The 11977-nt window shown below is 37.7% G+C and overlaps 1 protein-coding gene across 1 annotated transcript; it reads right to left on the reverse strand.

The window, feature by feature from the left end:
* Window positions 1-4369: 4369 nt before the first annotated feature.
* On the reverse strand, window positions 4370-7648 carry LOC117371701 (keratin, type I cytoskeletal 13). The gene is made up of 8 exons (XM_033967406.2): window positions 7013-7648; window positions 6580-6662; window positions 6281-6437; window positions 5612-5773; window positions 5400-5525; window positions 4840-5060; window positions 4735-4745; window positions 4370-4512 (listed from the first exon to the last, which is right to left on the reverse strand). Exons 1-8 carry the CDS (start codon window positions 7376-7378, stop codon window positions 4415-4417), a joined length of 1224 nt encoding a protein of 407 aa, XP_033823297.1. The 5' UTR covers window positions 7379-7648; the 3' UTR covers window positions 4370-4414.
* Window positions 7649-11977: the final 4329 nt, after the last annotated feature.

Consider the following 11977-nt stretch of genomic DNA (forward strand, 5'->3'; position numbering starts at 1 on the left):
GTGAGAGAAGAAACTAAATGGATGAAGCCAATCATGTTCAATCATTGAAACACTCATGGTTCCAAAGAGGTCTACAGTGTTAAGTTTCTTGAACATTTTTGTTAAAAAGGAATATAACAGATGCAGAAAACAGCAGCAAGAACTAAGAACTAAGCTAAACTAAGGGTTAACATCACATTGTGTAAATTAATCCTTTGTCCCTCAGGCATCAACAGATTTTTATCCTCTCACATCATTCTTGTTCTTAGTCCCAGTACATTTTAGTTTAGTTGATCAGCCCAAACATGTTGCATCAAACTAAGCAGGGACCTCGGGGGTATTTCATGAAGCGAGCTAAAGTCAAAGCCTGGCTTATAGGGCAATCCAGGTTCATCAAATCCTCAGTTCCGTTGTTCTGGAAAATTTTGATGTCCCTTCAATTCATTTAGAAAGAAATGCTGTTGCATCTACTGCATGAAAAATTACATAAACACAATTTAAATATGTTTGCGTTAAAGCTACCATTTACAACACAGAATATGTGCTTAAAGTTCAATTTAAAGATAAAAAAATAAAAATAAAAAATGAAACCACAAGAGGTTTTGTTCTTACATTTTGATTCAGAACATTAGAGTTGCACCTCATTTTATTTGCACCTGTGCACTTATTCCTTTCATACAGACTTGTTACCTGTAAATTCAGTTAAAAAAATTCTACTTTTGTCATAAAGTCTCATTTATGCTGATTTGTTTTGGTTTATTACTCAAAGTACGTTTGCTTACCTTTTTAAAAATAACATTTATTTATCCTTATTTATAATAACGTTTTATTCTTATTACTTCTTTCTGCATCTCAAGTCTCTCTCCTAGAGCATCCCCCCCCCCCCCCCCCCCCCCCCCCCCAACTGAGTATTTATAACAGAATGACAATGCTACATACATTTCAAAGCAGAGTGACTTTTGTTTTTACACCCAGATAATGAGATAATGAACTTTTACACTTAGACAGGTAGAATAACATAGAGGTTCCTGTGGGATGAGACGGAGCCTTCACACATGTTAATGTCTGGGTCTGATTTTAATGATTTAATATTTAATTCAATTCATTTTATTTTTGTAACGCCCAAAATCACAACAACAGTTGTCTCGAAGGGCGTTCATGTTTTGGTTTAAATTAATTTAAAGACATAAGATAAGAATATTTTCTTCACAAAATGAATATACTTAAATTTCCATCACAGTATTCATGTTTCATACATATTATTCCTTATTTTTGTTATCATTATACATTTTTTTATTATTATTATTAAGTTTCACAGATGTTGCTAACACCTTTGTGCAATGGACATTTCATCTCATTTCTATAATTCATTATAAGGTTTGACAGGCACAAATAACCGACTGAGACTTGCTTCCTGGAATTCCAGGAGATGGGGAATGCCTCAAAATTTTGACGTGTAATGGCCCATTTAAATCAGTTTAAGGGGGATATTTATTATATTCAGGAGACTCAAAAGCTAAACAAGGACGTTGTACATCTTAAAAAGCATTGAGTTGGAGAGGTTTTTCACTCCACATTTAATGCCAGAGGCAAGGCCATAATTATTCGTAAAAGCCTCTCCTCTGTATCATAGGAAAGGCTCAAATGGAAGATATCCAAAGGTTTTTGGGAGGCTTTGGGAGAGGCCATTCCTATTTGTTTGTATCTATGGCCCTGATTGTGATGATAATCTTTTTGTGGCTTAACTTTTTTCATCTTTCCTGGATATTGAAAATCACTATATAATTGTGGGAGTTGATTTTAATCTTGTACAGGACCCACTGCTGGATTGGTCTTCCAACAAGTCTGTTCCTCTTAGTAAGCCAGCAAAGAGCCTGCTAACTTTCTCTCAACAACTTGGTCTTGCAGATCTCTGGAGACATACATTTTCAGGTGCCAAAGCATTCTCATTTTTTCCTTATGTCCATTGTTCCTATTTTCGTATAGACTTTTTTCTTATGGATGTCAGACTTCTATCAAAAATGGTTGCCACTGACTCTCACATCAGATCATGTGCCAGTGGAGGTTTAACTGTTTTGAGGAAAGAGGAAAATTATAAAGAGCTTTTGCATTCCCAGTTTTCTTAGTTCTTTTAACTGAATGATGTGCAGGATACAAATAAAAGTAATTTCTGGGAGGCTTCTAAAGCCATTAAAGACCAACGTATTTCTTTTATATCTAACATGAAGAAGGGCAAGACCGCCTGTACTAATCAGCTTCTGAATGAAATTAAGGATGTTGACCAACAGTATTCCACCAATCCTGAACCTGATCTTTATAAGGGGCATCTTACATTTCAGATAGAACTTCTCCACCACTTTAATCTCCACCACCACTGTCAGAACCTCTTGACTCAAACCTATCTTTTTACGAATCAGGTGATAAGGCTGGTCAGCATCAGCCTCGGACTGAGGCATCTTCCAGACTTAAATAAATAACGCCTTTACAGAGTTGTCTACTGTTCTTTATACATCTGATTGTCCACCTCCCCCTCCTCAAGATTAACTTTCCTCACATTACAGATGAGTCAGCAGGAATGCTTGGTGCTCCCATCACCACTGTTGAAGTTCAGGAGGCTATTGATTCACTTCAGAGTGGCAAGTCACCTGGACCTGATTGCGTTACTACTGAATATTACAAGGCCTTTTCTATTCTGCTTAGTCCTTTTCTTAAAGACATGTATAAGTAGGCTTTTGCTCTTGGTCACCTTCCTGATGCCCTCTTGGAGGCTACAATCTCCCTGCTTCTTAAAAAGCTTTGTAGCAGCTACAGATCAGTTTTGCTTTTCAACATTTATTTTAAAATTCTGTTAATGGTTCTTGCTTCAAATCTGCAGCATGTTCTGTCACCAATTATAGACCAGGACCAGACTGGATTTATGCCAGCTAGACATCTTCATACAATACTAGATGTCTTTTTAACATTATTACTTTCCCCAGCTCTTTGGTGCCTGAAGTCGTCGTTTCTCTTGATGCAAAAAAGGCCATCAACAAGTGAAGTTTCCTGTATAATGTTGGCCAGATTTGGATTGGCCATGTATTAAATGTATATATGTATATATATCAAAACACTGAATGCATATATTAGTTTGACTAAAGCTTCTTAGGTGCATTACACATATATATCAAAATATTGAATTAATATATTTGTTTGAATACTGTTTCATGAAGTCACATATTTGATTTGAACATTTTTTATACTGAATTCATATATTCTTTTGAATACTGTTTAATGAAGTTACATTTTGGCTTGAACACTGCTTTAGCACTGAGATCATTTATTCATTATAATAGTTCCCTTTAAAGGCAGCATTGTGTGTTCTGAATAATGGGAGGCAGTTGGGTGCTTTGCAGAAGCTCCTTTACAAAGATAAGGCAGCCGGAGGAGACTCAAGGCTGAAAAACAGACCGGTGCAGTCGGGGATGTCCGAGAGAGGTGAACTAGGCCGGAAGGAGGAACCAAGACATCAACCTGCTCAACATAATATTTGCATATTCATTGTATCGTTGTATTGTCATCGTTATATTTTACCTTTGGGTCCAGGGAGAGGCAGGCAAGTCAGAGCGTGTGGCTTAAGTCCTGAGTATGTAGGCTGTTAGGGACACCGGCCTCACCCAAAGTTATGTATTAGATTGTATTGTCAGAAGAATACATTTTTGTGATTTGAATTGATTGAATCCAGTCGTAATTTTTGGTAGAACACGCCTAACAATCCTTAGCTTCGGCTACGCTCTCCACAGAAGAGTTAGTACACTTCATTCACTGCGGCTGTCTTCTCAAATGCACTTGTATGTCAGGCTACTCGATATGCAATCTAAGAGTTCATTCAGTTTAATAATATTTATAATACTAAATTGGACATATAAATGCTGAAATGTCAGTGAAGGTCTAGAAGTCTTTAATGGTTCTCCTCTGATACCCCAGTCCCCCACTCACGCGTGCGGAAAGAAGGACCAATCAGCTCCATAGCAAACCCATGGAAAAAAGAGGTTTTTAAATGCAGAAGCATTTTCATTCTGTTTCATAAGACCTAACTTTTCTAAACATCTGGTTCTAGATCACACTGCATGGTGCAAAGAGCACTATAGCTGATATATAGTCAGGTACACGGACTTAATTTACAGTAGCACTTTGAAATGGATCTCTTTTAGATGAGGCCCAGAGGACCCTCTGATGTATTGGGATCCCAAGCTCCGAATCACTACCTCGAGTTCAAGTGACTGGTGACTGACATTTTTCTATTCTTTAAAGCATAGAGAGAAGACAAACAAAACCTATCTTTTTTTGTTGAAACTGCCTACTTTGGTCTTTGCATTATTACTGTTGTTAAGAATGTCACTCAAACATAAACTTTAATTTCAACTGCAGATTTTTATTGATACTTTATATTACAGCATCACTCAATCTGATCCACATCGACATCCACGGTCTTGCTGCACTCCACCACTTTTCCATCCACAACAGTTTCCACTACGGTGATTACCTTGGTGACCACTGAGGACAAAAGGTAACACAAAACATAAGCATTGTCTTTGAGCACTGTGCAATAATAGGTCAACACATTTCAATAGGCAAAACAAGAATACTTGAGCTACTTTTATTAGTTCAATTGTATTTCTATACTCTACTATTATTACACTACAACAAACTGTAATAACAAAAGAACAAAATGTGTGTTTATTCACTCATTTATTGTATTATTTAAACAGTGCTTACCTTGTTTGGAGCTGTTGATGGAGCAAGGAGACAAAGTAGAAGAAATTTAGTCAGTATTTGTCTGTCTTTAAATGTCACTTTTTGATATATTTTTCAATATTTTACCTCTCATCCTCTCCGTCCAGAAGCCTCCTGTACTCTGCGATCTCCAGCTCCAGCCTAGTCTTGAGGTCCAGGAGCAGGTCGTATTCTTGTTTGTTGGCAGTGATGCTGGCGTGGATCTGAGCCAGCTGAGCCTCCAGGCTAGTCACTGCGCTCTGGAGGGCAGCCAGCTGAGCAGCATAACGGGCCTGTGTCTCTGCAAGGTTAGTCTCCAAAGACGCTTTCTGTGGAGACGAGAACAGGTTAGCCTTTTGTATGTTGCACATTGTGGTATATTGATCAATCTGTTACTTTGATTATTGATCCCTTTATTTTGAAAATAGCAATGATATGATGAAGACACAGGTTTCTTTTACATTCTGCTATTATCTAGATTTAGAATGGAAGAAGCTACTTTCACCTGTAGTCTGTACAGAACTAAATATTACATTTTACAATGAATAATTAGTATATAGACCATAGCCTAACGTTTGACAAATTGAGGCGTATGTCTAGATTACTGCATTGTGAGATATTTTACTATGTTCTGACTTAGGTGTTAAAAAAGAGGCTGGTTGCCTTACCATGCTCAAATGGGACTGCAGTTCAATCTGGAGCCTCTGGAGGGTGCTCTTCAGGTCTTTGATTTCTGTGCGGGATACTGTCAGCGTCTCTGTTTGTGTAATCACCTCTTGCTCAACTGCAGCAATCTAAAAATAAAAATAAAAAATTACATGAGTACATTTTAAAAATGCTGTTTATCTTGCTGCTCATGCACAGTTGTAAAAAGACTCACCTTGCCATTATACCATGACTCGAGTTCTTTGCGATTCTTTGCGATGACTCCCTCGTAGTGTTCCCTGATTTCAGCCATGGCGCCGTTCAGATCAACGGATGGAGTAGCGTCCACTGTGACATGGACGTCTGAGCCAACATTGGCCCTCAGCAGAGCAAGCTCCTGCAAGAGTCAAAAACACAAACACATACAATTATTATATTCTTTGCACTCCCATTTTCTAACTTCTAATATCAACTGAAAGGACAAATGTTCAGTTGATGCCTAGTCTTTCCCACTCTTGTGCTGTAATGTATAGGTGCACATTGTAGCTCATATTACCAGTTATCAGTTTTATCATCATAATAACCTAAATTAATCAAAACAAGATTGTGGGGTCATGGCAGTCTTTCGGAGAGTTGTTGTTAAAGCAGTGACTTAAAATGCATTTATTTTCTACTATTCTACTTTTCTATTTGTCAATTAAAGTTACTGTTTACATTTGGCTGACAACTGAACTCAGCTCATCTGTCAACAGTGAGTCATGCTTTCTTCTGACTAGATGTAGGGCTGTTTCATTCATGGTTGTTGGAAGTTACATTACGTGTGTATACTTAGGGTGTAGGCCTTTGTGCTGCTTGTCATGTGCAGTGACAAATGTAAAATCATTAGAAAAGCTGGAGCCCTCACTTCCTCGTGGTTCCTCTTGAGCATGATCAGCTCATCCTTCAGTCCCTCATACTGACTCTCCAGGTCCATCCTGGCCAGGTTCATCTCATCAATGACTCTTTTCAGCCCAGCAATGTCTGCCTCCACCGCCATTCGCATGGCCAACTCGTTTTCATACCTGTCAGGGGTGGGACAGTTCAAAGGTCAACAGGATTTTACCAGGGCATTGAGACTGATAGTTGTCAGATAGGTAAGAGTGCATGTTTTGGGGCACTTGTGAAGTTTCACCTATGTGTGCTTTGGAAGAGAAAGATACTCACTTCATTTTGAAGTCATCAGCTGCCAGTTTAGCATTGTCAATATCCAGGACAATCTTGGCATTGACTCTGGCGGCAATGCGGATCTAGACAAAAGGTGAACTATTTAGATTTAGGTTAGATTTCACAAGATTCATTTACATACAACAAATCATCAGGGAATTTCTGATTGGAAGAGTGACTTTTTCTGTTCTTAAAGCTACATTTTATTTTGATTAGATTTCAGATGTGAAACCTGGCTGTTCCCCCCCCTTCCCTCACGTGACTCTTCCAGTCTAATTACAGATGGTAGCTTTAATAATGTTTCTTCATAGCATTTTTTTTTTTTTTTCAATTTGAAAGATACATCTGACAAACATTTTAGTGCACATTATATGGGCTTAAGATAAATTCCTCTTTCTATTTAACATACTCTAAACTTATCTCCTGGTCTTACCTTGTCCTTCAGGTCTTCAATGGTGGCAAAGTAGTGGCTGTAGTCATGGGCGACGACGGTCCTGCTCTGGTACCACTCTCTGATCAGCTTCTCAAGGCGCTCGTTCTCCTTCTCCAGAGACTTCACCTTCTCCAGGTAGGAAGCCAGACGGTCGTTCAGGTTCTGCATGGTGGCCTTCTCGTTGGCCCCAACATGGAGGTCCAGACCATCAGCCAGGTTGAAGCCTCCGGAAGAGTAGCCACCAGAGGAGTATCCCCCAGAGGAGTATCCCCCAGAGGAGAAGTTCATCTGGGCTGAGGAGATACGGGTTCCCCTGCCGCCTGCTCCGCCATAGACGCTGGAGGTTTTGTAAGATCTCAGAGACATGCTGGTGTCTGTTAGCTGTGGGCCAGGTAGGATGACTGGAGTGGGTCTGCAGTTGAAAGCATCCCTGTGTCTCCTTGGTTATATAGCAGACTCACACAGTTGAAGTGGGAGTGGCTGGAGCTTGTTGAAAGAGAAAAATGCAACCGTACTGGATACCCACCTACCCCCCTTTGCAATCAGTCCATCAGTAATTTTGGGTACGCCTTTTTCACAGATCAAACCTATGATTTGGTTTGTGATTGTAGTACAAATACTAACCCGGTCACTTATTTCATCCTCCCTCACAAATACTCCTTTTCTCTGTGATATCGCTTTATAAATGAATTTATACAATATTCACTTATTCCTATGGTAATTGTTTGCAAAGTGACAGAATTGGCATATAGCAGTGACAATTCCACTTGGGTGAAACTTGGGGTCATAGGTGGGCCCAGGCATCCACTCCAATAGCCAGGCTATTTTTATCAGCAGCCTGCAAGTAACTTTTAGCATTGTTGTGAAAATATTTAGACTACACCCAAATAAGAACAGATTTAAATATATAAGGCATACTAACAAAATCCAGCAGGTGCATAAGAAATTAAAATAATATTCGCTTAAAGGACTACTTAAGGGCTACTAATTAAGTCAACTGTGATGGCTCTGAACAGACAACTGTCAGGGCCTAGGGACATTGTAGGAAGCATTTTTCAAAAAGGTCATGGAATATTTGCATGTTCTTCGTTCTTCAGCTTGTCTGAATTGCTCATGTCAAATGTACTGTCTCAAAATAGCAGAAACTTCACTGTTTTTGTTTTGGGTATTAATAAAAAAATGAGAGAGTCCAAGAGTAGCCTAGCACAAGAAAGTGACCGTTTATTTTTCTTTTTAACTGGTACTAGATTGTGCACTTACCATAGCAGTGGTTAATAAAAATAACTAGTTCACAGCAAAATAAAAAAAAAAGTTCCAAAGATGCCTCTCTCTCAGAATCAAACAACACTGTACAGGTTGCAGGCTGGGTCAGTGATAACCAAAAGTGAAATCCAGTGACACAGGGATGAATTGATATACAATATTCTATATTTTAGAAAAGTTCACGTTAATATTCCTGCAGACAATAATGCGTCACTGAACTCACTGTGCTACTGGTATTTATCAAAATCTTTTACAGTGCTGAGTCTTATCTCTTTGTAATGTTCTATTAAACTTTTTCTGGTGTCTAAATATTCGTTAGATGCTGTAGTGTTACCTGAACAATGGTAAATACAGCATGTACATTTATAGGCCAATAATCTTAGAAGAATCACTATGTACTGGTATGGGTATGTAGGTTTAAGACAAACATGCCTGAGCTGCCGGTGTCAGTTTGTCCAGTCATGTGTGGCGATAATCAGCACCCAGCCAAATTACACAGATGACAGAGCTTTGATTATATCTACAGCGCTGTCAATCAAACTCTCCAAACATGCTTCATACAATATAAGAAAAATGAAAATCATTTTCTGTGTTTTGATAGTTGTGTGTTAAAAAGGATTGTGATTACTGCTGAGGCCAATCGCATTTTTTGAATGTAATAATAAGAGAGTGAGATGGCTCTTAGCTTTTGGTGAATCTCAACTACCAAAAAGCAACTTAGTTAATTTATAGATTCTTTAGCATGTTTGAGTACACTTTTGAGGTTCTGATTCTAGCCATAGTGGAAGCAGTAAAAAGTAGTGGTAATATTATCAGATACAGTTGTTTCACTTATTATTATTATTATTGTTATTATTATTATTGTTATTATTGTTATTATTATTATTATTATTATTGTTATTATTATTATTATTATTATTATTATTATTACTTACTTACTTACTTACTTACTTACTTACTTACTACTTACATCTTACTGTATATAACTGTAGTGTTCATTCTATTTGAGTACGTAATAGTTTGAATACTTCCCCCAGTATATATGCACAACAGCATTTCAAGGACGAGTTTACTGCAGAATTACCCATGAAACACATAGTCCTTTAGCCTGTTTTGTTGAACACTTAATCTGTCCTTCCTCCAAAATTCCACAGGTCAAACAAGCCAGGATCAGGGCAACATGATAGACGGGATTAGTTTGTAAATTACTTTTGTCAGGTCTTAGTCTCGCTCAACTCCTATCTGTCTCCAATTCTCGTCAAAGATCTGTGTTCATTCTACACCAAAGGCAAAAAAAATGCTGTCTGACCTGCTCGCCACATCATTCACTTGACACCCTCCACTTCACAGTAGAGCTATGTCCCAACGTGAGAGAGCCATTCAGAGCTTAACAAACCTTTATTTACTCTGCACTGGCTAAGCTGTCATGCCCCAATGACTTATTATTTTAGTGCATTGTGCTGCCCATACATTAAACCTGCATGTAGCAACAGGCTAATCTGGTAAATGAGCTTTTTATTTACAAAACATTATTTCCTCTATTATATCCTAAAGTAACATGACCAACACAGTAAGCATAGTAAGGTTTTTTTTTTAAATAATTTGCCATGAGTGTTCTGCGCAAAAGAACCTATAATTGTACTCATGATGATGTGACATTTTACTCAAGTCTGATGCAATATAAAATGCACCAGAATGTGCTAATGTACCAGGGAGAGAACTTTGCACCTGCACATGTATATGTCATTGAACACACTCTTTCACACAACAAAACAATGGACTTAGCTGTAGTTTGAAATATAATCTTAATCTTTATTGAAAAACACAGTTGGTGTATTTTCTTTTTTATTTTGTTTGTGCTGCAGATCTACTCACCACAGGTATAACATGTGTGTTATATTTAAGAATCTGTTTGAGTTTAGTATTAGTATTTAAACAGCAACATGTTCACTCATATATTTTACTTATAGAGCATGGCCTTAAGATGAACAGCAGCAGCGCTCACAGTGTGGCTCTGAACCTGAGGACTCTTCGAAATATTTAAGTAATACCTCATCAAGAGCAGCAGCACAAACTAAAGTAATGACCTTGAAATATTTTGAGTCTTTGTTAAATTCTTATATCATGATTATTTCACGGTTACAGTTTTATTTGTTTGTGATACTGGTTGATTTGTGTTGCATCATTAAAATAACAGTTCAAGCTTCATGCCCTGTACTAGGCTGAACTACACACTGCTATAACTTTAAATAAAACTCTGCAGATACTCTGATCTGTGCAGCCTTTATCACTGTCAGGCCTGCCATGTAAACCCAGTCTTATAAATGTGCTCATGTGTATTGATTAATGTATTAGCACTAAAATCTGACAAATGCTACTATATGTTGAGAGCAAGTAAATGATGGTTCACAACAGTGGTTCTCAAACTGTGGGTATGGGTCCAAGAGGAGGTGCAGAGATGTTTATAGATATGTATAGTTATATATTTTAATTTTGTTTGTTTGGTTTTAAATTATATAAAATGTAAATTACCTCAAACAGATGAAACATTGACAATTTTATGAAATACAGTAACATCTAGTTATAACAGAAAATAATGTAAATTTGACAATTAAATTTTTGGCACGGGAATTAGTAATATATAAAATATTACAAATGCAAAGTAACTTGCCAAAGACCAGAACATTTTGATGATATTTTTCTATGGATGTGTTGTGACCTTTACATCCACTTTTGTGATAGAGTTTGATTTACCTTTAGCTAAAGCTATTTAAGAATATATCATGATTTAAAAAAAAAAAATGTAATAAAATCCAATTTGTAAAAAAAGGTAAGGCACAGTTTCACCTTCACTGCCATCATAAACACATTTTACTGATCATTTTTTACCATATTTTGGGTCCATAAAATCAGTGGGGCAGTCAGTGTTTGTGCTGGACTCACAGCCAATCTATACATATCAGTAGACGTTTGTGTAATCCCTCAGTCGTCTGGTCAGGTTCCATAGAAACAGAAAATGTAATTCTATCAACTGGACAAAAGTTTTGGACGTCTTCGCTCTAAAACTGTTGACCACTTGACAGAATTAAATTAGGTTTTGCCATACCACTGCACACAACCCCCCACCTCCAACCCAAAAGCGTCTATCAACAGTATCTCATTTCTCTTTGTTGACTTTTACATACTGGATTGACTTTGTTGGTTCCCTTCATGTCAGAGTAATTTTATATACAGGTACATAGCTTTTGTGTATTATTCTTGAAACCACATCATCCACAAGAACTGTATAAGCTTCCTTCAGGTCCTCCATCAATTTCATTTTTTCCCTGGTCAGTGTCCACAGAGCCTCTTTCAAATGAACATTATCCGGATTCTTCTGACCCAGATTCTATTGGAGTTGTATCTTACTGTTGAGCTCCTGAGTGAGTTTAGTCTGAAGCAGCTCAGACTCGACTCTCAATTTTCTCTCGAGATCTTCGTTTTGGTGGTCTCCAGTTGTGGAGGAAACAGTTCTTTGCTGTTCTTCTCCTGTAATTTTGTCTCGGTAGTTTCGAGTTCCTGAAGGAGCTGTGCTTTGCTCCTCATCACTTACTTTCATCTTGGTGGTGGTCTTGGCTGTTTTCAGATTCACAGCTATTCACTTTTTCACCTCCATTTTTGAAACCAACTCATCAAGAGCAAATTTATGGGCAGCGTTCATGT

The sequence above is a fragment of the Periophthalmus magnuspinnatus genome, chromosome 1 (genome assembly GCF_009829125.3).
Source record: "Periophthalmus magnuspinnatus isolate fPerMag1 chromosome 1, fPerMag1.2.pri, whole genome shotgun sequence".
Taxonomy (NCBI): Eukaryota; Metazoa; Chordata; class Actinopteri; order Gobiiformes; family Gobiidae; genus Periophthalmus; species Periophthalmus magnuspinnatus.

Coding starts and splice junctions, on each gene's coding strand:
- LOC117371701 (XM_033967406.2), bottom strand. CDS start 7,378: ATGTCTCTGAGATCTTACAAAACCTCCAGCGTCTATGGCGGAGCAGGC. Junction 5,774..6,280: donor TCAAGAGGAACCACGAGGAA/GTGAGGGCTCCA, acceptor TGACTCTTGCAG/GAGCTTGCTCTGCTGAGGGC. Junction 5,061..5,399: donor TGCAGTCCCATTTGAGCATG/GTAAGGCAACCA, acceptor TCGTCTCCACAG/AAAGCGTCTTTGGAGACTAA.